We start from the raw sequence: 27802 nt of genomic DNA, 5'->3' as shown, positions 1-27802 counted from the left end.
CTAAGCATGCTGGTGGCGTGTTAGAACCTCAAAAATAGGCGTCAAGATATGGATAAGTGCTATTCATCTGCATGATGGTAACGCAAACAAAGCCCCACCCCAGAAAACATGAAAAAACATAGGTTAGGTTACATACTTGTCTAAATCTACATCCAGAGCTCTGTAGGGATCATTTGGATCTTTGTCGTCATCGTCGCTGGGAAGAGCGTTCTAAAATTAACATGTTTCAAGAGTTAAAGAAAAAAAATTATGATAAACCAAATCAATTTTGTGTAACAGTGGTGTTGTCTGCACAATTATAAAACCTCACTCTAGTAATGGTAATAAGAGTTTGGAATCATTGTCGTAGTTCAGGCGCTAAAGAGGCAAAATAACGGCCAAACTGCACAGCACATGCGACATCCGGAGCCTAAGCTTTACATGTCTCATGACCTGAACTCTAAGGTCCTTTTCTTGGGGGTTTCTAATAATCCAACACATTACTAAATAGATGCTGTGGAGTATAGACAACCATACTATATAACGCATCACATCCACACAGATGTCAGAGGTAAAAGACAGAGACTTAAAATCCAACTTTTACACGGCAGTCCTATGTCAACCTTAGTTCATCATCATTAACCCCTTAAAGACATTGCCATTTTTCATCTTAAGGACCAGTCCAAATTATGGAAATCTGAAGTGTCACTTTACGTAATAATACTTTTACTTATCCAAACCATTCAGTTTCCTCGTGATACATTGTACTTCATGATAGTGGTAAATTTGAGTCAATATAAATCACCTTTATTTATAAAAATTGTAGATTTTTTTGGGACGTTAGAAGGCTTAGCCTTTTAGGGTACTTTCCCACTTGCGGCAGAGGATTCTGGCAGGCAGTTCTGTCGCCGGAACTGCCTGTGGGACCTGGCAATCCGGACACAAACAGATGCATTTGTCAGACGGATCCGCCTGACAAATGCATTGCATTACTGGATCCTGTCTTTCCGGTTGTCATCCGGAAAAACAGATCCGGTATTTATCTTTTTCACATATTTAAAAGGCTTGCGCGTGCGCAGACGGCAAAACCGGACCCGTTTTTTTTTAAAAACACTTGGGGCTGGATCCGGCATTAATACATTTCAACGGAAATTAATGCCGGATACGGCATTCCGGCAAGTGTTCTGGATTTTTGGCCGGAGGAAAAAACGTAAGAGGGACTGAACTGATGCATACTGAACGGAATGCTCTCCATTCAGAAAGCATTAGCATGAAACAGATTTTTTTTTTTTCCCGGTATTGAGCCCCTGTGACGGAACTCAATAACGGAAAACAAAAACGCTAGTGTGAAAGTACCCTTAGAAGTAATTCTTAAAATTTTTAAGAAAATTTCCAAAACCCACTTTTTTCAGGACCAGTTCAGTAATGAACTTACTTTCTGGGGCTTACATAGTAGAAACCACCCATAAATGACCACAGTTTAGAAACTACACCCCTCAAGGTATTCAAAACTGATTTTAAAAACGTTGTTAACCCTTTAGCTGTTCCATAAGAATTAAAGGAAAATGTACATGACATTTCTAAATTTCATTTTTTTGGCAGATTTTTCATTTTAATCAACTTTTTCCTGTAACCTCAAGCGTTAACAGCCAAACACCACTCAAAATCTACTACCCCAATACTGCGATTTACAGAAACACCTCCACATGTGGTCGTAAACTGCTGTGTAGCAGGGCGCAGAAGAAAACGAGCACCATTTGGTTTTTGGAGAGCAGATTTTGCTGGACTGGTTTTTAGACACCATTTGAAGCCCCCAAAGCACCCTACAGTAGAAACTACCAAAACAGTAGAAACAACCAAAAAGTGACCCCAGTTTGGAAACTATGGGATAAGGTGACAGTTTTATTGATACTATTTTGGGGTAAATAGGATTTTTGATCGCTTTATATAATGCTTATTGTTAGGAAAGGTTTCCAAAAATGGCGGTTCTGGCACAGTTTTTTTTTTTTTTTTTTTTTACTATGTTCATCTGAAAGGTTAGATCATGTGATATTTTTATTGAGCAGGTTGTTATGGACATGACGATATCAAATATGTAAACTTTTTTTTGTTAGTTTTTTTTCTGTTTTACATAATAAAGCATTTTTTAAATAAAATCATGTTTTTGTGTCTCCATTTTCTGAAAGCCATATTTTGTTGGCAATTGTCTTAGGTAGGGTCTCATTTTTTGCATAATGAGATGACTGTCTGATTGGTACTATTTCGGGATATCTATGACTTTTTGATATGTAAGGTGACAAAAAGAAATGGCTTTTTTGCACATTTTTTTTTATTTTTTTTACGGCATTTACCTTTTGGGGTAGAGTGTGTAATATTTTTATAGAGCAGGTAGTAACTATGCGGCGATACCCAATATGTATATTTTTTTTATTTATTTCGTTTTTACACACAAACCATTTTGCAAAAAAAAAAAAAAAAATCATGTTTTTTGTGTCGCCATATACTGAGAGCCATAGTTTTTTCATTTTTTGGGGGGCGACCAACATTTGGCACTATTTTGTGGTACATATGACTTATTTTCAGGTTAGTAAAGTGGACAAAATTTCAATTCCATCATTTTTTATAGATCAGGTCGTTATGGACGCGGTGATAACAAACATGTTTACTGATTTAATTTTTTTTCAAACTAATATGTGTGAATATAGAAAAAATAAATGTATTTAATTTATTTTTTTGCACTTTTTGGACTCAGACCCACTTGGTTCTTGAAGATCCAGTGGGTCTGATGCCTCTACAATACACTGCAGGACACTGTATAGTGTACTGCAGTGTATTTTCATTTAGCAAGAGCCTGATCTGGATTAGATATTCCATAGCAAGCCGGATGCCTGTGAAGGATCCGGTTGCCATGGTAACTAATCGGGGTGCTGCCACAGTAGCGCAGAGGCCCGATGGGGAAGGGAGCTCCGCCCTGTTTAACCCTTTCCATGCTGCGGTCTATAGAGACCGCTGTATGGTAGGGGTTAACGGCTGCAGTCAGCTGTTTCAGGCAAAGTGTTAGCTGTACAGTATGTTACAGCCGACACTCTGCTAACCGCTCGGCCATCCTGAAACTGAGGGGGAACTGCAGCCATGGTGACCGTTTAGAGCCATGACGTGTATACTCGTCATGGAGCACTAACTAGCAGTGCTCCATGACAACTATACACGTCATATAGCACTAAGGGGTTAATAATAATAAACCTCACAGAAAAATCCCCATCAGAAGAGAATAAAGCTTTAAGTGTGGCTCTAAGCATGTCCAACCTCTGGCATCTCCTCAGTAACGATATCCACGTGATGAGCAGGGGCAATGTCCTCATCGCTCTCAGTGTGCACAGATTTGTGTCGCCGAGTCTTTCCACTTTTCTTGTCTTTATCTTTCTTCCTCTTATCCTTCTCTTTACGCTGTTTGCTTCTTCGTTCCTCCTCCAACTTCACATACTGGTCAGAATTGGGTAGCCCTAAATAAAGCAATTAAATTAAAATGTTAAGAGTTATTCTTTTGTACATCTTAAAGGAAATGTGTCACCCCCCCCCCCCCCCCAAAAAAAAAAAAGACCCATTTTTTGTTAAACAGTTTTAAAGAATTTTTGATAATTTAATTTTCCATGTCAATATCTACACTTAAAAAGAAACCATAAAATCCTGCAGTTTTCGCACTGGCCACTAAGCCTAGTAATAAGTCCCAATTCTTGGTCTATACAGATCACATTACTAAAGTCACTTGCTTATCATTACAGGCAATAGGAGAATGACAGCACCTCTATGTACAGATAACACAGCACCATTCACAATAAGTGACCGATAACAGAATAGCGAAGCTCTGACAATTTCACAGGTCACGCCTAGAAAACTCTCTCATAGAAGTCAATGAGGTCCCCTTCGGCCCATTGTGTCTATGGATCATGTGGCTACTGTAAGGACATTTTCTAAATGCTGTTCAAAACAGATCAGGTAAGATGGAAACCGTAGGGCTGTAAGCGCTAGACAAGGACAAGCAAGCCCAGAGGCCAAATCACATGGCTGATGGAGAGCTCGTCAGTGTACTACGAGGGAGAAAGAAGAGAAACCCATGTCTGTGAGGTGTGGAAAGGCGACCACCTTCTGCGAAAAAAAGAGGATCCTGGACGGAACACTGCCCTATGTTCATACTTAAAGAAAAAAAATACGTACAAGAAAGGCGTATCAACTTCAGAGAAAAAATAAAAATGAAAAATAACAACGCCAAGAAAACAGCTGGCTCCTGGCCGCAGCTGTGGAAATAGAATTAAAAGGCCAAGTCCGTAGGATTCACCTCTGGTCCAGAGAACGCCCCCTAGGGAGCAGAATATTGGTAGACCACGCCCTTATAGCCATAGAGGCTGGTGGTGAGATTTCCAGTGAGAGAAGCTGCCTGAGAATCACTAAGAAAAACGCCTGAGCCAGGCGTGCCCCACTGCAGACCAAAGTATCAATACCACACGGGAAAGGTAAAGTAAAGCCAATGTGAGCACCGCTAGTGATGGGAAGCCCCGTCAGTGACCATATTTCAACAAGGCGGCAACGCTGCCTGGAAGGGCAGATGAGTGGAACAAAGATGAGAGAAATACTCTTGCCGGGCGGAGCTCGACTACGCTCCACCCGTCTTGGGAAGGCTCTCAGTCCACCCCCGGAATGAGTAGTGAAAGAACAACCACCATTGGCTTGAGGTGACGTAGATATCACTGACATCTGAAGAGAGGTAGCACCAATGGCGTTACGGTCTGACTACTAGAATCCAGGTCCCGTTTAGAACGGCACTCTAGTGTTGACGAGTGCCGTAGGGACTGATCTACCCAGTAGAACGCACTCAAAAGGTAGGTGCTGATCAACCATCGCCACCCCCGAGCCGACGACAGAAGGACAACAGTAAATAATAATAATGAAGAAAGACCGGCACTCACTGTAGTCTTCAACCAAAGATGATGTCTTTATTGGTCACATACAATACTCTGACGCGTTTCGGCTCACATCAGGAGCCTTTCTCAAACATATGGATATGGATTAGATGTGGCAGGAGGACAACAGTTGTCAGAGCCACGGACCCTTATTGGTAGTAAACCAGAAAGAGGCCAGAGCTAAAGCCCATTCCCATGTGAGACTGGAGGGGAGGCCCTACAAGGGAAGCCCTGAGAGTAATGCTCACGCCATACTCCAGCCGAGGAGTAGGCCACACCGTAGAGGTCACTGATTCTCGTGTTAGAGGAATCCGTTGCCTGACGAAAGAACTATGCAGTAGGCACCTTAGCATGTAATGGTGACTCAAACACCCCTCGTGCGGTAGGGGTTACCGTATGCTCCGCCAGCGTGGACAGGAGAAGGCCTGAGGAAATCCAGTAGAAGTTCTGGTATCAAGCTGGCCTAGTTAGTAGAGCTAACCTTAAACCCTCCACCTGACAAGGGCGCTGAACAGGAGCAACTGCCGAATTAGTACCAGGGTAGAACCCCTACCTGAGGGGGGCTGTCTCGCTACAGCGATAAGGAGCATCTAGCCCTAGCGTGAAGACTACCCTTCGACGGAGAAGCCGTTGTAGTAGCCACTGCAGATTGCCAACATAACGCACTCACCTAGACAAGGATGAGTGGTGGACGAAGCATCCGGAGTCGGTGGAATATTCTGCTTGCTGGATCTTGACCACAGTACTCTGTGCAGTGTGACTGACCTGAATGGTGGAGGCTCATGGGAGTGGGGAGTCTAGGACACATAAGGCTGCGTGACACCCCTGAGAGCACAAAGGCCGACATTTTTGTGTCTCCAATAAGTGCATGAAGAAAAGAGGGATACAATATGGGAGTATCCATAGTATCCAGTGGCAGAATCCATATGCCACTAGATGAGAATATCAGGCACCAGCGGTACCGACTGTTGCCACGGACCACCTGTGAAGGAAACCAAGGCCTCTAGAGTCGTGGCGTAGCTGAAATACAGCATGCAAAGATGCATAGTGATCCCCCCGTTACTGGATCGTTTGTAGAGGGTAATTCCATAGGAAGTATGTGATGGCCAGTGGGAGATGGAATAGTAAACCAACAGAAGCGCAATCCCCCGGTTAGGGAAGGGGGTAGCGTGATAGTCAGAACCGCAATCTACAGAAGTGTAATTACCTACTGAATGGAGGGGGGGAATAAAAAAAAATAAAAAAATAAAAATCGACGGCAAGCACTGCGCCCAGTGGCAGTGCAAACGCTTTACCTATGATCGGGAGTAACATATCCAGTAAGTACTGTAACCCGAGGTAGTGCAAATACATCACCAATCGAAGGGGGTAACGCACCTAGCAGGAACTTGCATATGACGAGTTCTGTACTCTGTGGGAAGTGCCATCATCCCACCCCAGAAAGGGTGTAATGCGTACGTAAACACTGTGACAGCAGTGAGAATGCCATAATGCCACCTATACAAAAGGTTAATGTATGTTGACTATACTGAGCCCAGTGGAACTTCAATTCCGCCACTCACAGAACGAGGGCACCTATGGCTGGCATTGAGGCCAATGCTAGTGAGGTCAGTTCACCTCAGGAAGGAGGTAATACCCAAATTACGCACTGTATCTAGTAGAAGTGTAAATAGTGCCTAAGGAAAGGGTAAATGCATACACCAGAATCGGCTAGCACGGACGTAATCTAGGAAAAATAATCCGGATTCATGTCAGAGTCCGAATAACTGTCCTGCTTCGGCCCGCTCGTGCACAGTTCCACCTCTCAGCCTCTAGCCCAAGGCTGTTGCAGGCTGTGGTGGTGTTGATATAATAACCAAACTACCCGGAGGTGGAATGGAACTAAAGGTCTGCTCACCGATTGCGCAGACTGTGCTCTATTAACCAAACGACCCAGGAGGGTGGATTGGGAACTTCCAGAGGTCCTCCACTGAGTTGCGCAGGAGAAGAAACTCAAACCGACACCCCCGGAGGGTGGATAGGAAGTTTCAGTTGTCCTCAACTTGCATTGGATTTGCACAGTTGTAGTATTATTAACCAACCGGCCTCAGAGGGCGGATTGGGATCCTCCAGATGTACCCCACTGGACTTTGCAGTTGGAGCATTATCAACCAAACGGCCCGGAGGGCGGAATGGGAGTCCCTCAGATGTACTCCACTGGATTTGCGCAGTTGGAACATAAATCAACCAACCGGCCTCAGAGGGCGGATTGGGAGCCTCCAGATGTACCCCACTGGATTCACGCAGTTGGAGCAGTATCAACCAAACGGCCCAGAGGGCGGAATGGGAATCCCTCAGATGTACTCCACTGGAATTGCACAGTTGGAGCCATATCAACCAAACGGCCGCAGAAGGCGGATTGGGAAAACTTCAGATATACTCCACTGAATTTTTGCAAGTGGATCATTATCAACCAAACGGCCCGAAGGGCGATTGGGGACCTTTCATATGTACTCCACTGGCTTTGTCCGAGTGAAGCACGATCAACCAAGCTGCCCGTAAGGTCAGATGAACTCCACTGGATTTGCCCAGTTGGAGCATTAGCAACGGCCCCGGAGGGTGGGCCACTGTCCGGGATTGGGAACAGGCCCTGGGCATAGAGCTCGGTCTGTGAGGAGGGCAGGACCTGTATGGGCGCACATTTTTATTTAAAAAGAACAAAAAAATAAATAAAATATATATATAATTTTATTTTTATTTTTTTGATTATTGAGGTGAGGACCTAACCTTAAATGGACAAGGAGGAAGAAAAGCTGCATCCTGCAATATTAAGGCACATTGTGCCTGCCGATAGAGACCTAGGGTAAGGGTAATCTGGTTACCGGATTCAAGTGGCAGGGTAGGAAGGGTTAATGTCCAAAGGCCAGAGCGGAGCCAGCTGGCTCCCGGGGAAAATTCGCGCCAGAATATGGACCCGCCCTCCGTACCTGAGGTGAAGTTGCGGCCTAGAAGGCTGCAAAGCCGGGAACTAAAGTTTCACATGGGACCCACCGCCCGCCGAACACAGCGGTACCTGGCGATGCAATGAATGAGGCCATGGAAACCCACCCCGTGGGCCGGGAGAAGAATAACTGCGCGGCCGGGAAGAATCGGAAGGCCCGATTGAAGCCGGGGCCTAGATTTTTCTGTGCTCCGCCGTCGGAAAACTAAGGTACCCCGATCGGCACTAGCAGGCGTCCAAGTTCATACCTGCTAGAGGCGCGGTGCCTGGCCGACCGGGGAGCCCACCCGGTCAGTCTGAGGAAAGGGGCATTGAGAGTGCAGCGGCGTAGTTTCTAAAATGTCCCCTGCCCGATATGTTAGATCGGAGGGGGGTGGGAGGAAAAATAATGCCGCCGCCGCCGGTTCGGGATTAACCCCTTCATTCCCCGATTTCTGAAGGAATATGCAGTGACTGGTGGAGGACTCGCAGCCTCCATAAGAAAGGGCCATGGTGTGAGGGGGACAGAGAGGGACAGTATACTCACCTGTCTTCATCTGTGTTCTTCACCCTTAGTCTTGTACCAGCAGGGACACCCCACAACCGCTGGCACCAGGCATCAGGGGTCCGGGCAGAGAAGGGCTGGAGAGGAGGTGTCCCTCTTGCTGGCGGGAAGCAGGGGAGCGAGGCTGCCCTGGTCCACTTTGTCTTCTTGGGGGAGGCAAGGCGGTGGAACAAGCAACACCGGCCAGCCTCCCAGGGAGACAGGGACGCAAGCGTGCCTGTGCCCCATCTATGAAATCTGTAAAAAATAACAAAATTAAGAAAATCAAAAAAGGCCACCCTGCTAAGCAGGTAGGTCTGCCTCCTACGACACTAAGCTAAAAACTGATATGCTCTCTCCAGGCTGGAGGGGGTATAGCCTGCAGGGGAGGAGTTATCACTTTTCAGCCTAGTGTCGCCTCCTAGTGGCAGCAGCAAGCTATACCCACAGTCCTGTGTCCCCCAATGATACCAGCGAGAAAAATTACTTTTCTTGAACACCCCAAACGTTCTCCTTACCATAGTCACACTCATTGAGAGAGTGCTGGAGCTACAAGAAAACAAATGTTCTTGACAGGAAATGGAAAAGTCAACAGAACTTACTAGTAGAAGTTAACAAGCGCAAAAACCAGTAACTTCTAAAAGCTGTGATCCAAAAGACAAGCTGGGCACAGCAGTGAGAAGCTCCTACAGCTATCTTGAAGTCACTATGAACATGCCGTTATTGGCAACTTTAACATTAGTGTTTTTTTGCAGATCATTTATGGATCTGAAAAAACGCTTCCGTTACAATAATACAACCGCATGCATCCATCATGAACGGATCCGGTTGTATTATGCCTTCTATAGCCATGATGGATCCGTCTTGAATACCATTGAAAGTCAATGGGGGATGGATCAGTTTTCTATTGTGTCAGAGAAAACTGATCCGTCCCCGTTGACTTACATTGTGTGTCAGGACAGATCCGTCCTGCTCCGCACCACATCGCGGACAGAAAAACGCTGCCTGCTTGGGACACAACCAAACGATATGTAATGCATTTTGGTGTATTACATTTCGTTTAGTTCAGAAGCGCTTTCTTCCGCTATTGAGATCCTATGCCGGATCTCGATAGCGGAATTGAAAACGCAGATGTGAAAGTAGCCCAAGTATTTGCCATAGGCAATTAGTGACAATTATCTGCCACACATCTCTAATCTGTATATCTCTAGATAACTGACTGGGCACTGCTTTTTTTGTTATACAGTTCAATCTTTTTGAGGTGCCTACCCAAAATTGCACAGTGCATATGGGAGTGGTGGTGCACTCTAAAAAGAAAACCAGTATGCATAGTATATGGCAATCTGTCAAAGGAAAAGTGCTTGACTGGTTTCACATAGATAGATTGATCAGATAGACACATACATAGCATAGAATTGGTTCCAAGTTGGAAACCTGATCATCTTATTAGGGTTGTCCAAGGTAATCAAACATTTGTCCCTAATGCTTTAAAACTGAAAATTACTAGCAGAAAGATCAAAATTAGGGTTATTCACTTTAGAAAAAAAGACGACTGAGGGGAGATCTAATTACTATGTATAAATATATCAGGGGTCAGTACAGAGATCTATCCCATCATCTATTCATTCCCAGGACGGTGACTGTGACGAAGGGACATCCTCTGCGTCTGGAGGAAAGAAGGTTTGTACAGAAACATAGAAGAGGATTCTTTACGGTAAGAGCAGTGAGACTATGGAACTCTCTGCCTGAGGAGGTGGTGATGGTGAGTACAATAAAGGAATTCAAGAGGGGCCTGGATGTATTTCTGGAGCGTAATAATATTACAGGATATAGCTACTAGAGGGGTCGTTGATCCAGGGAGTTATTCTGATTGCCTGATTGGAGTCGGGAAGGAATTTTTATTCCCCTAAAGTGGGGAAAATTGGCTTCTACCTGGGCACTCTTCCTTCTGATTTTCGGATGTGCCCCTATTTTCTTTGATTGCATGGGAAAATTGGCTTCTACCTCACAGTTTTTTTTTGCCTTCCTCTGGATCAACTTGCAGGATAACAGGCCGAACTGGATGGACAAATGTCTTTGTTCAGCCTTACAAACTATGTTCCTATATATACACCTGGCAACTGCCTGGGTGTACACCTATCTATATAAAACTTTTCTAAAGCCATTTCTTACCCAGTAATACTCTGTTTCCCCCCAATTAAAGGGGGAAAATAAAACATCCACTACTTTTAAATAATTTCTTTTTTTTTTTTTTTCCTTCACAGGCCCTGTGCACATTAGTGTATTGTTGGCTAAACCTACTGTTCTTGGCGGGTTCGACCAACAATTTAATGCTTATGGAGAGCTCCCCTGATAGATTATGTTGAGGGAGACAAAGATCGGGAAAATTTTGTATTTTTACCTGATCCTTTTGATCCCCCAGACATAAGCCACCACCGAAAGTGGGACCCTAGGACGCAGAGACAGTTAAATGCAATAGTGAAGCAGGGAGCCTTCAGCTCGCTTCGTCACATTCTCTGGCCATGCTCTCCTCAGCCTCAGGCGCAATGCAGTAACACATTGTGCCTGCTTGGCTGCGTATTAAGGCAACCTAGCAGGCATGATGTGTTACCAAATTGCCCCTGAGGCTGGGGAGAGCATGGGCCAGGGAATCTGCCTCCATGCTCTTCCTACATACACTAGCAGGCCTTATGTGTCACAGATGTGCTCCAAATCAGCTGGGAAAGAGGGCTAGGTATTAGTATTTTTTATTTTTATTTTTTACAGTATGGGGGGGCACTATGTGGGCACGATACTGTGAGGGGGACCCTATGGTTCGTGATACTGTGCAGGGGCACTATGGGGTCATGATACTGTAGAAGGGCTAGACTACTGTGGGGTGACTATGGTGGGGACATGACTACTGTGGGAGCACTACTGCTATTGTTTCTTTTTTGACCTTTTCCTGTGATGCAAAACTACAATTCCCATCCTGCCCTGATGACTGCAGGCTGTCGGGGATTGATGGGAGTTGTAGTTTTGCAACAGCATGAGAGCCACAGGTTGGTAAACATAGGTACAGATTTGTAAGAAGCAATGTGCTAATCGGCTGCTATGGGCAAAAATGAATGCTGTGATTGGTTTTTATGGGATGAGAGGCAGGGTGAGAAGCAGCGCCTCAGCAGTTACGGTTACATGCACTCTTCATCAAAAACACATTACTTTATTGGAACCTCCCAGAACCCTGTCCGATGGACTTGACAACCCCCATATATATACAGATTATACAGTCACCTCTTTATCCTGCTCTGCCAGTCCAGTCCTCCTCCCGCTGTTTGCATACAAGACTGCAGCAGTGACGTGCAGGTCAAATCACTGTCCTCAGCAGTCTCACTCCATTTACCACTGAGGAAATTGATTGGCTGCAGCAGTCATATGCCATATACTTGAATGTAACTACTGTAGCTTGTACACAAACAGTAAAGTAATTGGCAAGAATCTAATTTATAATTAACTTGGGCAACCATTTATATATAAAGCCCATTTCCTTCCACATTAGGCCATAAAATCTATTCAGTGTGCAGCCTTAAAGGGGTATTCCAAGATTTTAATATTGATGACCTATCCCCAGGACCAGGCCATTACAACCTGATTAACAAGGGTCTGTCAATCCACACCCTGCCAATCAGCTGTTGCCGATTATGTCTGGCACTGGAATTACACAGCTTGACCCACAGTGTAGAGGACGGAGCTGGGTCCTACAGTGCTGCTCTCATTCACTTCAGTGGGAACTGCTCTGCACTAACCAGCCCAACCCACCACACATTGTCTGACTGACTAATCAGTGGTATCAGGCTCCACCAATCAGATACAGATTCCAATACCCGTTTAAGACCATATCATCTCCCGCAACTTCAGACTTTTATTACCTGGAACTTTGAGGGGAACTGTAAGGTCAATTTGCACAACAGGTATATGGTCAACTCCAGGCGAGTCCTGGTACAGCTGTGGAGAAAAAAGTACTCTCAGAGAGGTGGCAGAGAATATAGAATTGTATGATGGGTGACACCACGGACGTTCATCGTGAACATGAGAACGTCTCCAATCTCTATGAATCAGTGCATTGAATATGACAGAAATCCACATACCGTTCAAAGAAAAAGCCCCCAAAAAACTTTAAGGCAATATATTTAATAGTAATTGCAAATACCTTCTGAGGTGAAGGAGAACTTTTAATGTAGAACGGGTTATTGGCTTGTTCTTCTTTCCGTGCAGCACGTCTCTGTAAAACAAAACAAACAGCTTGGTAGATTACCGTATTTTTCGCTTTATAAGATGCACCCAATGATAAGACGCACCCCAGGTTTAAGAGGAAAAAAAAAATATATATATATTTTTTCATCAAACCTCATATCAGATCCCCAAAATATCAGGACATCAGATCAGACCCCCATATCAGGACATCACATCAGCCATCCATGTCAGTCCCCCATCAGACCTTATATCATCTATATGATTTACATATACAGTGCTGTTACCAGATACCAGATTAGGAAGTCAGGCCCTGCTTAGAAGGGATCTTTGCCCTTTACCATACAGCTTATAGTCATGACCACGGCCCAGCAGTGTGTGGCGAAGGTCAAGGTTATGGGCTGCTCCATCCATCAGCCCGGAGTGCACAGAGCAGATGCAGGGGTCAGGGGGAGGAGGCGGGGGACTCTGGTGCTGTGGGGTTAATTCATTCAGCCGGCTTAGTCAATGGCACTGGAGACAGATGACAGATTACCCAGCCAAACAAATTAACCTCCCACCAGCTGACGTGCTGTGGCTCCAGGTGGCAGGGCCTTGGGGGAGGGGGAGGGGGAGGGGGGGGGGGGGGGGGGAATTGGTAGTATCTGAGCCATGGGGGTTACGAGCTGTGCTGTTTCTCTCTTCTCCCCAGGCTGTCTCTCTCACTCTCTCAGGGATTGGGAATAGTAGTAAGGTGTCCTCAGCGCGTCCTCCGGCTGTTCCTCGCTGACTATTGGGCAGGAGCCACAATGGCGGAAACGGGGTCAACAGTGAAGTGCCGGCCCCAGCAAGGAAGACCGGGAAGGCGAGTACTACAAGCGCTTGCGGCGCTACGCTCCCAAATCCCGGCACCTAATTCATACTAGTGAGCGCTCACTAGTATTCGCTTTATAAGACGCATTTTCCCCCGACTTGGGGGGGGGGGGGGGGGGGGGGGAGTTTGGGGAGTGCCTCTTATAAAAGCGAAAAATACGGTAATTACTTGAAGGGATTTATCTCAGAATGACAACACTGTATCTGCAGGATAAGTGACAGACGTCTGATCGCTGGGAGCTTGACCATTCCCAAGTACATTCCCATGGACCTATATCCTCAATTTAAATGAAGCAGCGGTACAGCAAATGCACAGATGCTTCATTCAAACTCTATGGAACTGCTGGAGATGGTCAAGTGCCGTACTCAGCTATCTTCCAGAAGTCACAGACTTTCAATCTATGCTTCACTCAAGTGGGGAACAAGAGACCCCTGTTCTCCTGATTGGTGTGGATCCCAGTGATTAGATGAGATGGAAGAGAAGTTGCCAATCTGGGACAACGGATTTAACAGTAGCTCTGAATTAAGATATTAACATCATCAGTACATGGAATATATGAAGACCTTATAGGACTTCACAAGACCTTATAGGACTGCATTTTAAAGTACAGCTGCCTATACATGCATCTTTTCCACATACTAACCCTTGCCAACTCTTCTTCATCTATCTCTGGACGGGATGACTTCACATGTGTCTGTTTTTCATCATGAAAGATAGCCTTGGGCTTTTCATCTTCTGACTCACTATCTGAGGGAGGCTCATTAATCCAGGCATCCAGGTCTAAGCTGAAAAGAAAAGCACATTACTAATTGTTCATCTGCCATAGACAACAGTTCTGTTAGAAACAATCACATTGCCAATTTGGGGAACTTGAGGCTACATACTGTACCACTACAAACAGCCAGGAATCCAGCCTTAGCACAAAATATGGTAACAAAGGCACATGAACCTGCATTAACCCCACTAAAGAGAAACAAGAATGTCAGGAATATAGCATGTTCTGAAAATACCCTAGGTCCTAAAAATGGCACAATACATTATGTGAAAGGAAAAATGTAAAAACTAATTCACAACATACCCTTCTGGAATAGGGACTTTCTTCTGGGCCTTTGGAGCCACAGGATTAAGTTCTCCAGCAAACAGGGCAATGACTTCCTCAGCTACAGGAACCTCCTTTGCGTGTAGTTTCTGTATATATTTCACAAGTTGCAATATACAGGAAGCCTGCAACACCCCAAAGAACATGGACAGTAAATGAAACGTTTCACACTTCAGCAATGCAAACTGACTGGCAAAAGTCCATGCAAACATCGTTTTCTAGTAGTTGGGCGGGAAGGGGGGGGTACATGTTTTAACCCCTTAAAGGGCTTCTGTCACCCCACTAAAGTCTTTTTTTTTTGGTGGGGGGTGGGGGGGGGGGGGGGTAGTTAAATTCCTTGTACTGCGATATAGGAAAATATAATGGTGTTACTTTCCTTCAGCAGTTTCTTATAAAAACAAACTTGTATGATATGTAAATTAGGTATCTACCAGCAAGTAGGGCGCCGATGACTTCTCTTTCGGTGATGTCATCGGCGCAGGCGCACTGAGGGAGTTCTGAGGAGGCGGGCCTCCTCATCTCAGAGCGCCTGCCCCGAATGAACACAGGCGCGCGATTTTTGAAATGCTGACAGGGCCAGCCGGAGGAGGAGATCGCGGCTGGCCCTGTCAATCAACACGACGAGGGGCGTTTTTTTGCGGCGAATACCAGCAAGTAGACGCCCTACTTGCTGGTAGAGACCTAATTTACATATTATAAAAGTTTGTTTTTATAAGAAACTGCTGAAGGAAAGTAAGTAACACCATTATATTTTCATATATCGCAGTATAAGGAATTTAACTAGCCCCCCCAAAAAAAATATGACTTTAGTGGGGTGACAGAAGCCCTTTAATGACTCATACATCATCTCTGGCCATGAATTAAGAACCAGAGAAGTACATGTACGTCATGGTGATAGGGCGGGTGCAGGAGCTGCACCCACCCGATCAGTGGCAGGGTCCGGCAGTCACCTATGCCGACGCATTAACCCCTGCACAGCCACAGTCAGCGCTGACCGCGGTACATGCGATGTCCGTGCAGGGAGGAAGCAGCCATCGGGAGAGCCTGGGAGATCCAGTTCCCTGAAGTATTGTCATGCATTGTAAAGGGGATCAGACCCCCAAAAGTTGAAGTCCCAGAGTGGGACAAAAAACAAAGTAAAAAGAGTTAAAAATAAAGTTTCTAGTAAAAAAAAAAAAATTTTATAAAAATATCCTTTTGCCAAAATAAAGTGGAAAAAAATTGTAAAAGATAGGGAAAAAAAGGAAAGTAGACATATTAGGTATCGCCGCGTCCATATGGACCGGCTCTATAAAAAACTGTGCAAAATTAAAAAAAGAAAATTGTCACCTTACATCACAAAAAGTGCAACACCAAGCAATCAAAAAGGCATATGCCCTGCAAAATAGTACCAATCTAACAGTCACTTTCATCCCGCAAAAAATGAGCCCCTACCCAAGACAATCTACTCAAACTATGGCTCCCAGACTATGGAGACACTAAAACATGATTTTTTTTTTTTGTTTAAAAAAAAATAAAAATCATAGTGTAAAACTCACAAATAAAAACAATGTCAAAAAAGCAATTTTTGGGTATAGTCGCATCCTTAACAACCTGCTCTATAAAAAATACCACATGATCTAACCTGTCAGATGAACATTGCAAATTACAAAATATAAAAACGGTGCCAAAACAGCTATTTTTTGTTACCTTGCCTCACAAAAAGTGTAATATAAAGCAACCAAAAATCATATGTACCCTAAAATAGTACCAACAAAACTGCCACCTTATCCCGTAGTTTCCAAAATGGGGTCGCTTTTTGGGATTTTCTACTCTAGGGGAGCATCAGCGGGGCTTTAAATGGGACATGGTGTCAAAAAACCAGTGCAGCAAAATCTGCCTTCCAGAAACCGTATGGCATTCCTTTCCTTCTGTGTCCTACCGTGTGCCCGTAAAGCAGTTTACCACGACATATAGGGTGTTTCTGTAAACTACAGAATCAGGGCAATAAATATAGTTTTTTTTTTTAGCTGTTAACCCTTGCTTTGTTAGGAAAAAAAAAAAAAAGAAAGATTAAAATGGAAAAAAATCTCCCCAAATTTTTTTTTCTAAATTTCATCTCCATTTTCCATTAATTCTTGTGGAACACCTGAAGGATTAAGAAAGGGTGTAAAAAAAAAGTTTAGAATACCTTTAGGGGTGTAGTTTCTAAAATGGGGTCATTTTTAGGTGGTTTCTATTATGTAAGCCTCACAAAGTGACTTCAGACCTGAACTGGTCCTTAAAAAGTGGGTTTTGGAAAAACTTCAAGATTTGCTGCTAAATTTCTAAGCCTTCTAAACATCCCCCAAAAAAAAAATGGCATTCACAAAATGATCAAAACATGAAGTAGACATATGGGAAATGTAAAGTAATAACTATTTTTGGAGGTATTATTATCATCTATTCTAAAAGTAGAGAAATTTGAAGTACAATATGTGACGAGAAAACAATCTCAGAATGGCCTGGAAAAGTCAGATTTGTAAAAAAATGGCCTGGCCTTAAGGTGATATATGTCAGGGTCCTTAAGGGGTTACCCACTTCTACATGGGTTTCTTGGAAGAAGAGGTGGTGATCACAGGGTATCTACTGAGGGAACATGGACACATGTGTCCAGTTCCCCTGTGGGGGACCTGCAAAAACTGGTCATGTAATACATAGATGTGCTGGGTCATCCAGAAATGCTGAAGTAATGGCATGAAGTCAACCAACATACCACGCCTATAAATATGTGCCATTCAACAAAATCCTTTATATGTCTAATTAGTGCCCTGGACACAGTCTTCTAAACTGTAGCTTGAAGGGTTCCCTCTCTAGAGGTAATGTGCTGCTTTAATAATATTCTGTTTAAAGGGTTTTTCCAAAAATATTGTTAAAAATAAAATAAAAAATCTCCCCTCACTGATCCCCCGGTCGTGGCGCATCAATTTCTAGTCTTGATTTAATATATGGAAAAGGCCCACTAAACTTATCACTGGCTGCAGTGCCACCTCATCCAAAGATTGGCCAAGCAAGCTTTTCCTTGTGTGTAGAGCTAGGGCCACAAAGTAAACAGCGGCGGGTACAAGACAAGCATTGGAATAACAGTAGAGCTGGATCAGTGAGGAGTTTCTTTAACCTTTTGTGGGCAATTTTGAAAAATATATTTTTTTTAACCCCTTTGTGACATGCAATGGCACTAGCTGAAGGGCTGACCTGGCACCAGATAGTTGGTGCCTGCTTCTTACACAGCACATAACCGCCAGCAATTTCTGTGATCGGAGGTTAATCTGATCACAAACATTTAACCCCTTAGTTTCTATGGTCAACTGCAACCACAAAAGCTAAGCAATCATTGACACTGGGTTCACACCTGAGCGTTCGGGATGTCGCGCTCTGTATGCGCGATTGTACCGGCGTTTGCAATCGCGCATACAGAGACAAGCGAACGCCCATTGTCGCGTGTTCCAGGAAGTCTATGTACGGGAACGCGCGACAAGACGCCCCAAAGAAGCTCATGTACTTCTTGGGGCGTCGGGCGTTTTACAGCGCGATCGTACGCGCTGTAAAACGCCCAGGTGAGAACCATGCCAATAGGGAAGCATTGGTTTCTCCTTGTTGAGCGTTTTACAGCGCGTAGGAACGTGCTGTAAAACGCTCAGGTCAGAAACCAGCCTTAAAGGGAGGGCCTTCCATCGACAACTGAATGGGCCAAGGTGAGATTACAGGAGCCATTTGATTGCTATTGTAGCTGGCCTGATAAAGTAAAGCTTGCTTTAAACCCTGCCTCAGGCCCAAATGGAAAATATGACCGTATTTATCCCATATGGTGTATTGCTGTACAGCAATGGCAGCATGAAGGGCACTGTGTCATAGCAACCAATGACGCTGTGCGCTCCTGCTCTGAACAGGAATCCAGGCAGTGTTACCACGGACCGCTCTCGGCCGCGGAACACGGCCGTGTGCAATGCTTTTGGGGGGGGAGTTATAAATGTAATTTATCGAGGTGTTTGTGCTGTTTGACCATTAACACTACATCATCCTTTCGCAGCAAATCTACTGGGGATTCCTTTTCTATAAAAAACCATCTTAGTTGTGGCTCTCAGAATGTCATTTACCTGTTGGAATGCCCATGCGGCCTACTGTATGTAGGTCGCACTATCCAAACCCTACGGAATAGGCTTAACAAGCACAGATCTAATGTAAAAAAGTAATTTTTACAGCACAGTATATCCCGCCATGCGACAGAACATCACGATGGGTGCTTCTCCGGGTTTAAGGTCACACCCATCGAACAGGTAAATGACAGCTGTCGGAATACCATTCAGACCCTTCGCAAACGTGAAATGTATTGGATTTTTAAACTCGACTGTCTCAATCCAAACGGTCTGAATGAGGCTTTTGAAATAAACTTTTAGGGTCACATGACTACCGTTACTGATATTATAGATTATTTATCATCAATTTTTTATATCATCAATATTGTTGTTTTAATCATGTTCATAATATATATATATAATCTTTATTATCTAATTTTTTTATTTATTTCTAGATCGATCTTTATTATCTAATTTTTTTATTTATTTCTAGTCTGTAGTGTCTATCATGCACTATTTTTATATATCTATATATATCTATATCTATATCTATATATATATATATATATATATATTCATATAAAATGAATATTTAATTTTTATTTTATTTTTTGTATACAGAGTCCCATATGTACATGTATACAGAGTCCCATACGTACAGATCTGATATCACCTATTCAATTTTATGGCGTTTGTTTGTGGAATTATTTGTGGGATTAATGAATTTTTTATATATATATGTCATTTTATAGATTTACATCCAAGATATTTGCTTTTGGATCGCTCCTTTTTCTGCATTCAAATCATTAATTTGTTTCTTGGACTAATGCTGTTAGATTCATGCATTCATTTATTTATCTATCGTAATCTTTCTGCTAATGTTTTTATTTTTATTTTTAGTGAAGTAGGGCGTCACATCTCTTCTTTCTGTAGCGCCATCGATCATATCAAGAAAGCAGCATGACGCAGGACCTTTCAGTATGCCGGGTTTCCTTCTAAGCCGGCTGTTCAGCGTCCTGTCACCCAGCAACAAGCATTGCATCACAAGTCACATGATCGGAACTGCGATCATGTGACCCTGTGTGATGCTGTTCCTCCTCCCCAGCCATGGGCTGCATCTAGAGGCGATGCTTCTTCATGTTAATGTTTTATAAATACACTTATGAATTAGTCTGTAAACCCAAAGGGTTAGTTTGTTCATTTGTGTACCTATTTGCATTGTTTTATGTACCAATGACTTTGTTTCTGCTTTGAGGTAACGCCCACCTCCCCTCTGACCTTGTTTGCATGTGACCATTTTTGTGTATATATATCCAGCATGTTTGTCCACTTTCTATGCAATATTCTTCACCTGATGAAGGGGACCCTTTCCCCGAAACGCGATGTGCGATTGCAATAAAACTCTTGAAGATTCACCGTCTACCTCTGGTTGGTTCCTTGCGCCGAGGGATGTTCCTTTTCTTCCTGTCATTTTAATCCTCCGTGTGGGCCTAGGCACGCTTATCCGAGGACATCTACATCCGTGGCTGCATACCAACCTTCATATTGGGGATTAAATCATCTCCCACATGTCTACAATAGCGTTGTGCCTATAATTGCGCAACTCTGCAAGGTGAGCCTCCCAAATTGGGATTTAATCCGAATTTCCAAACGTTTTTACCCTATGGTGCGCCCTCTCTCTTTTGTTTACACAGTAAACAACTTGCCTTTATACATGCTTTTGGGGGGGGCAATGCTTAATTGGCGTGAGACTTATAAGCCATTCATGCTCCTCTGGAATTCTGGGAAGAAAGGGATGCAAATGAGCTCTTAACAAGCTCTGCATAAGTAGTATTGTACTACAGCTTTTTCTAATAATGATGTGATTTTCAGACCTATCTATCTAACAAGAAATCAGAAAAGAATCAGAAAAAAAAAACTAATTTAGGAGCATCCATCGACAATTTTGTATGTTTTTTGCATATATAATTTCAGAAGATTATCATAGAAAGATTACCTCCTTCCAGTAAGATTGTGAACCTCTTAAATCTGAATACCGACATGACTCCTCATGAATGTGCATTAGTGAATGCATCCCATACCCAGTTTAACAGCTTTCTCTACATGCTGACAGATTACTGGAAGATAATGACCTCAAATACACTGGCGAGCAAGTGTGAACATAAGTGGCAAGTACATTTGTACCAGAGCCAAATAGCTGCTACTTACCCTCTCCTGAACTTCCAAGTCTGCGCTTTGTACAAATTGGGGGAGTCTGTCAATCATAAGCTGAGTGATCTCCTGTGCGGCTTCTTCATCTCCCTCCTGTTCTTTGCGCTGCAGCATACAAGAATATAATTTCACCACATTCTGTACATAAACCGCCTGAATATGCCCCGGCAGAGTAGTGACTTTTGGCCTCAGCATTGCCTCCAATGTCTGCTGTGGCTCTAGGAGGTGCCTAAAATACAGGGGAAAAAATAAGCAGTTATGTCAGGAGACACTTTTTGTGCTTTTAGATACATTTAGACGGCTCACGAAATTACCCTAAGGAGTCTGAGAAGGCTAGAAGAATACTGGACCCCTGTGATCTCAATAAGACATGAACCATACAGGATAGCAAGCCGTTTACTCCAACCTGCTCCGGAGAATTAGTGGCAGATTACAGACGGTCACTTCGTCTACTGCAATAGCAGACATTAAAGAGGACCTGTAAACTCTCCTGGCATGTCTGTTGCAGGGACTCATCCCAGCTCGACCTTCTTTGCAAGCTGCTAGCATTTCTTTCCTAACTTCTAGTAGAAATAATGGCACAACATAGAGCCATGAGAATAGAGGCTCTAGAATTAATATTACATGGGGAATGCACGTAGTTACTAGGAGTGGTGAAAAGTCCTCTTTAAGGTTACTTTCACATCCGCCATTGATCTGCAAAAACGCTTCAGTTACCATAATACAACCGCATGCATCCGTCATGAACGTGTCCGGTTGTATTAGGTCTTCTATACCCATGACGCATCCGTCATGAGCCCCACTGAAAGTCAATGGGGGACGAATCAGTTTTCTATTGTGTCAGAGAAAATGGATACATCCCCATTGACTTACATTGTGTGCCAGGACGGTTTCGTCATGCTCTGCACCACATTGCAGGGGCAGCGTTTTGGAGTTCGCCTCCAGAACCGAATGGTGACTAAACAGAGGCAAACTGATGTATTCTAAGAGGATCCTTTTCCATTCAGAATGCATTAGGGCAAAACTGATCCGTTTTGGACCGCTTGTGAGAGCCCTGAACGGGTCTCAGAAATGGAAAGCCAAAACACCAGTGTGAAAGTAGCCCAACGTATAACCTCCAGGTTCTTACTGGAAGAGGAAGGTTCAGATGGCTATAGGGACTTTTGAAGTTATAGAAAAAGAGATCTGTTCTTATAAATGATTCCCCTAAGTGTACTTTCACACTAGTTTTTATCCTAATGCATTCCGAATGGCGAGCAATCCGTTCAGGATGTCTTCAGTTTAGTCACTTTTACGGTATTTGGCCGGAGAAAATACAGCAGCATGCCAGAATGTCGAATCCAGCATTATTTTCCATTAAAAAGTGTTCCGGAAAAAATGGACCCAGCTTTCCGGTCTGCGCATGCGCAGACCTTTAAAAATTTGAAAAAATAAATACTGGATCAGTTTTTCCAGATGACACCAGAGAGACGGATCCGGGATTGGTGAGATGGATCAGCATCCGAATCCATCTACAAATGCTACCATTTGCATATGTATTTCCGGATCCGGCAGGCAGTCCCAGCGACAGAACTGCCTGCCGAAATGCAACAACACAAGTGTGAAAGTACCCTAACACAGAAACATGCAGCCTAAGAAAAATTCTTACTCCGAAAACTCGCCACAGATCCAGGCAGCTGCATAAAGGACTTCACAGATTCCATTGCGCTGTGTGTTGCTGGCCAAAAGGTGAGCATTGTCAAGTAACGTGGCCATCTGCGAGACTGCACATTTTCGTATGGCTTTCACTCGGATAGCAACATCAAGCATTTGAGCAGCTATTAGGTGGCCATGGCGGGTTCCTTCTAGACGAGTAAGTTCTACCAGAATACTAATATACCTACAGAAAAAAAGTTATGATTGTTAGAAATGGACAATAAGAAGACTCATTCTTTCCACATAAATAATCCAGTTTAAGTAAAACTAAAGCTACAGTAATGTGCTGCAGCTTCTCCTTGCCAAAAGCGTGCCAGTTAACCCTATAGCAGCTACAATGGACAAACAGGAGTTGTCAAAGAGGCCGCAAAATATACAGCTATGATACAAGCTGCATGGTTTACCTTGTGCCACACAGTCAAGTTGCCTTCAAAAGAATTGGGTAGACTTAGAAAAGTCCCCAAATTTTTGCGACTGAGTACTTCCCCTTCTAGCACAATCTACATATTAGGACTGAAGTTTTGGTCAGAATTTAAGTGTAGATCACTTTTGTGACACATTTATGATATGCGACTTTTTACTGAAATAGGCACAACTACATTGCACTGGCGTCAACCGTATTCTTACTGTGCCCCATCTTCATAGCTATACTCCAGTACACCTACAATGATAAATTCCCCCCTTAGTCTTCTCCAGCTCACATGGACAAGACTGCAGCCACTGCTCCCTTGCACAGTTGATGCTTGCAGAGGTGGAGCTAAAATATGTGTTTTAAACTTTTTTTTTGCTTTGGTCAAAAAGTTTTCAAACATTTGTGGGAACAATAAATCTAGTCTAATCATCCATTACTGTTCAGGCTTCAATAAAGGCAACTCTACTTTTCTTAGGATTTTTTTGTTAACCAACTGCGGTGCAAATAGGTCTTCTAGACACCCGAAACTATCAGCTTCTGTTACCATAGATGTTAAAAGACCTGTCATTGCCTGCTTTCTCAGGATACTAAAGATGCAGCCAAACGAGGTCAACAGCTTTAGGCTCTGTTCACATTAGGCCTGAGCCTTCTGTCATGTATGTCAGGTGTACGGACTCATGTATGCGCTTTACAGAAGGCTTTGATGTATGCCACTGTATAGGCAGACAGAGCCATACGTTGCCTATTGATTCAATTTGTAAAAAAATAAAATAAAACATTATATAGGTGACCTAACAAAAAGGACACTTTTCTGTTCTCCACTGGGTGAATGATATTTTTACCACTCCTGCTGGGCGTTTTCTTGCATACACAGCATAAATAGTTTTAGCACTGTCATCCTATTAACGCAAAATGCCCTATATGTACGTCAGTTGCTTTAAAGAGGACCTTTCATGTTTTTTTTTAGTTTAGATAAATACCTTTCCTTGTCAGGTACCCCCGCTGATGCTGCCACTCTGCCTGTTTTTTTCAAATATCGCTCCTACGCCCAACTGCAGTTTTCCCGCTCAGTATGTAAATACTGAGCATCGGTACAGGGAGGAGACGCCAGGGTTTTTCAACCAATGTCTCCTTCTCCCTGTGAGCTGCCCAATCACAGCGGAGAGCGTCACAGCCAGGGAGAAAAAAAAGCTCACCTTCTCCCTAGAAAACTGCAGGAGAGCGTAGGAGCGATATTTGAAAAAAAACAGGCAGGGTTGCAGCATCAGCCAGGGGTACCCTGCAAGTAAAGGTATTTATCTAAACAAAAAATAGAAGAAAAAAAAATAGAAAAAATACAACATAAACATGAAAAGTCCTCTTTAAGGGAATGCATGGAGCAGGCTCACCAGCTGAGCCCACATAATACGCAGCAAGTGCCAGCTGTATAATAGCAGACACCCATATGCAATGACTGAGATTGGAGATCTCTCTGATTTCAGCGATTTACCCACCTCAGATGCCACAGTCAATAGCGACCGCAACATGAGTGTATAATAGACAGAGGGAGGGTGCTCCCTCTGTCTTCTGATCAAAGCATCCACAGCAAATTTGTATGGGTCCAATCAGTTGCTTTGACAGCCTGAGGCAGTGTGAAGGCCGCCAGGTCAGTCCTAGTAAGCTGCCTGCTAAGCCGTGCCTGAAGGACCACTGGACAGGCAGCCTGTAAAAATTCCATTTAAGTCTATGATACAAGGGGACTAGTTTAAGGGGATTAGTTTAAAAAGAAAGTTTAAATTCAAAAATTCTCAAATTTCCCAAATGTAGATATTAAAAGACGAAACAAACAATTGCCAATGTTCCTTTTATATATGCACTTCCAGGTCATAAGGGTGGACAAGGGTTTTGAACAGATCTCAACATTTATATATACATTGATATAAACACAATCATACCATGTGCTTAAATACTAACCACTCAAAGTTGGTAATGTACTGGTAGTTAGACTGGCTACATATATCAATAATTTTGGTCAGTAGTTCATCCCTGTAGGCAGTTCCTTCTGCTTTGTCAACATGAATCATGAGCTTCTTGACAATCTCCATCAAATTCTTCTTCGACACCTGTCAGACAAAAAGACAGTGAAATGTAAACTTTGTCAGTGCAAGCCTACTGATCAGTCATATGGACCAGGGCACCTGCAGAGCTCTTGTTTCTTACCATTCCATAAAGAAGATCCAGGGCTCGTAATCTAATTGATTCATCCTTGTCATCCAGACACTGAAGGATGAGATCTTTGTGGGACTGTACTGACTTTGGGTGAGTTTTCAAAATCTTGGACATAGCAAGCAATCCTAGATACTTCACTGCCAAAAGAAGTACACTGTCAGCCATACTATGGGGTGGGGAGGTGGGAAGTTAGTTTGCTAAAACATTTCACTTACAATTCTGGTCTGAATCTTCAATAAGAATCCGGAGCTTCTGAACACACAGCTACAAAAAAAAAACAAAAAAAAAACAAAACAATAGTAACACGCAGACATCTGCTACAGAGGTGGACACACTAGTACAAAGTACCCAATAAGATAGCGGCACACTTTGTAACCTGCGCCAGTAATAGTTATGGGACTGAGAGCTGTTGCCATATAAAATTCATTCATTTCATAAAGGAGAATTTCCAAAAGGATCATGTAAGGGTCATACAAGCAGCATTCGCATGAATGGGGCAGCCAAATAACTTTCAGGGGGTACTAAAAGGGGCACAATGGTGGGCTTGAATACTACTGGGGTACTATAGGGTATAGTAATATGGGAAGCATTACTACTATTACTATGGGCAATATGGGGGCATTATAATTGGGAACACTGGAGGAGCATAATTACTATTGGGGGCACTGGGAGAGAATTATTACTATAGGTGTGAGCTCGACAATTATTTTTTGGGGACACTGTGGCACTATGACTGTCAGGGGCACTATATGCTGGGCTAAACATTTTTAGAATAGTATATGGTCATAATTATGGAAGGGGGGGAACTATCTGTAGTAAAAGTATTTTCAGGGAGCATTCTTTTTCTGCAGTATAGTATTTGGCAGAATTGGGCAGCGAATAGGGCACATTATTGGGGGAGGCAGCAGGATGACACTGTGGGGGCACAGGATGTCTTGAGAAGGAGGGGAAAATGATGGAAATGGGGGGAACCTAAGATGCCTGGAAAACTTTGCAAAGGTGGCAACATGTGACAAAGATGTTGTGACTGTGTGGGTCAAATGGAAAAAAGGAAAGAGAATGTCTACATTAGGAGACATCATGTAGTGCTGTGTTCTCCTGTATGTTTGGTAGTGTGGAATGCAATTTAAATATGACATTTGTCATGATGATGAACCCTATTAAACCAGGCATAGTGCCTGTTAGTGTTGATCATGGTGTCTCTGCAACCGGTATTACTAATGCATTAATAATACTCTTATCTTTAGCAGTATGTAAGTAACGTGCTCAGAGCACCAAGAAGCTTGGCTAGACCCCGAGAGCACCACTTCACCTCTGCATCTCCCTGTTGCTGCTCCCCCTCCTAGTGAGATCAACAGGGCTAGGAATCCTCACTGCTCCGATGCCTGGCCTTGTAATCTCGTACATGCACCGGTGGCAGAGTACCATTGGTGCATATGCAGTGAAGATATCAAAGCAGAGACGACAGCTCTGAGATCCTTACTGCACCTATGCATGAGATTCCAGGGCCAGGCATCTGAACAGTAGGTATGCATGGCCTAACCTGCACACTATAAGCAAACAAAACATTCCTGGAGTGCTTCTTTAAGCCAATTCTTATATGGGGAAATAAAATGATTGACCTACCTGAATGCTAGCACTGTGGTTGGGCATCCCTGATGACAGCGATATCAAAACTGTGAAACAAAGTTAACAATTAATTTGACTGTACTGCTGCATAAAGAATTTAGGCAGAGTTTGCATGTGTTCTCTATATGGAAAGGGAAAAAGCCACTGCAGACATATCTGACAGTGGCTTATCTCCCTGGGGAACAAAGGACTGGGCATGCTGAGATCCAAAATGCCCATCTCTTCTTTCCCCAACAGCCGCCATCTGGGAAGATTCAGAATACCATACAGATTAGATGGTCTTCCAGCCCTACCGAAACTGGTGGGGTCAGAAGGCATTTACCTAATATGTATAGCCACCCTAAAACAGAGACCAGAAAATTAACTATTTTTTATTTTTATACTACTTTTACAAAGAGGGAATAAAGAATTACGTCCATCTGACATGTAACAAGGCCAGTTTCAATGGTGCAGTCAGCAGGAATCCGTTTCCAAATCAGAACCTTTTACATGAGACTTTCATGCCAACCTTTAACTTGGGCAGTTATCCTACTACAATTGTAAATAGATTTTATGATCTATAAAATGCATATGTATGCTGTAACAAAAAAAGGTCAATTTACTTAGAAACGTATGTCTCCACCTGGTGTTCAAAGTGTACAGCAATGTGACGTGTTACTTTATGTGTTGATAACTTTGGAACGCTGTATGCAATCGCATGTCATTTTTTCTGACTGAACAGGCATTTTTCAGACTGATCAGGATCCTGATCAGTCTGAAAAATGCCTGGTCAGAAAAATGCATTGCAATACTGGATCCGTTTTTTTTCCGGTGTCATCAGACAAAACGGATACGGTATATTTTTTCTCACATTTTTAAAAGGTCTGCGCATGCGCAGACCGGAATACTGGATCTGTCAATGCGACAATTTGAATGCCAGATCCGGCACTAA

The 27802-nt window shown here is 43.4% G+C and overlaps 1 protein-coding gene across 3 annotated transcripts in view; it reads right to left on the bottom strand.

Annotated features, from left to right (window-relative positions):
- Window positions 1-27802, bottom strand: part of AP3D1 (adaptor related protein complex 3 subunit delta 1) — a 113535-nt gene that overhangs the window by 42609 nt on the left and 43124 nt on the right. For all 3 annotated transcript variants that reach the window (XM_044269007.1, XM_044269011.1, XM_044269016.1), the window contains exons 10-21: window positions 26869-26918; window positions 25458-25506; window positions 25234-25379; window positions 24988-25136; window positions 22576-22806; window positions 20925-21156; window positions 14602-14747; window positions 14167-14308; window positions 12630-12701; window positions 12349-12424; window positions 3286-3482; window positions 137-210 (exon numbers count right to left, since the gene is read on the bottom strand). In XM_044269007.1, the coding sequence (XP_044124942.1) occupies window positions 137-210; window positions 3286-3482; window positions 12349-12424; window positions 12630-12701; window positions 14167-14308; window positions 14602-14747; window positions 20925-21156; window positions 22576-22806; window positions 24988-25136; window positions 25234-25379; window positions 25458-25506; window positions 26869-26918 (1564 nt within the window). The remainder of the gene's footprint in view (window positions 1-136; window positions 211-3285; window positions 3483-12348; window positions 12425-12629; window positions 12702-14166; window positions 14309-14601; window positions 14748-20924; window positions 21157-22575; window positions 22807-24987; window positions 25137-25233; window positions 25380-25457; window positions 25507-26868; window positions 26919-27802) is intronic.

The sequence above is a fragment of the Bufo gargarizans genome, chromosome 1 (genome assembly GCF_014858855.1).
Source record: "Bufo gargarizans isolate SCDJY-AF-19 chromosome 1, ASM1485885v1, whole genome shotgun sequence".
Classification (NCBI taxonomy): Eukaryota; Metazoa; Chordata; class Amphibia; order Anura; family Bufonidae; genus Bufo; species Bufo gargarizans.
Note: the sequence above shows the minus strand (reverse complement) of the source record. Positions and strands in the feature narration are given on the sequence as shown.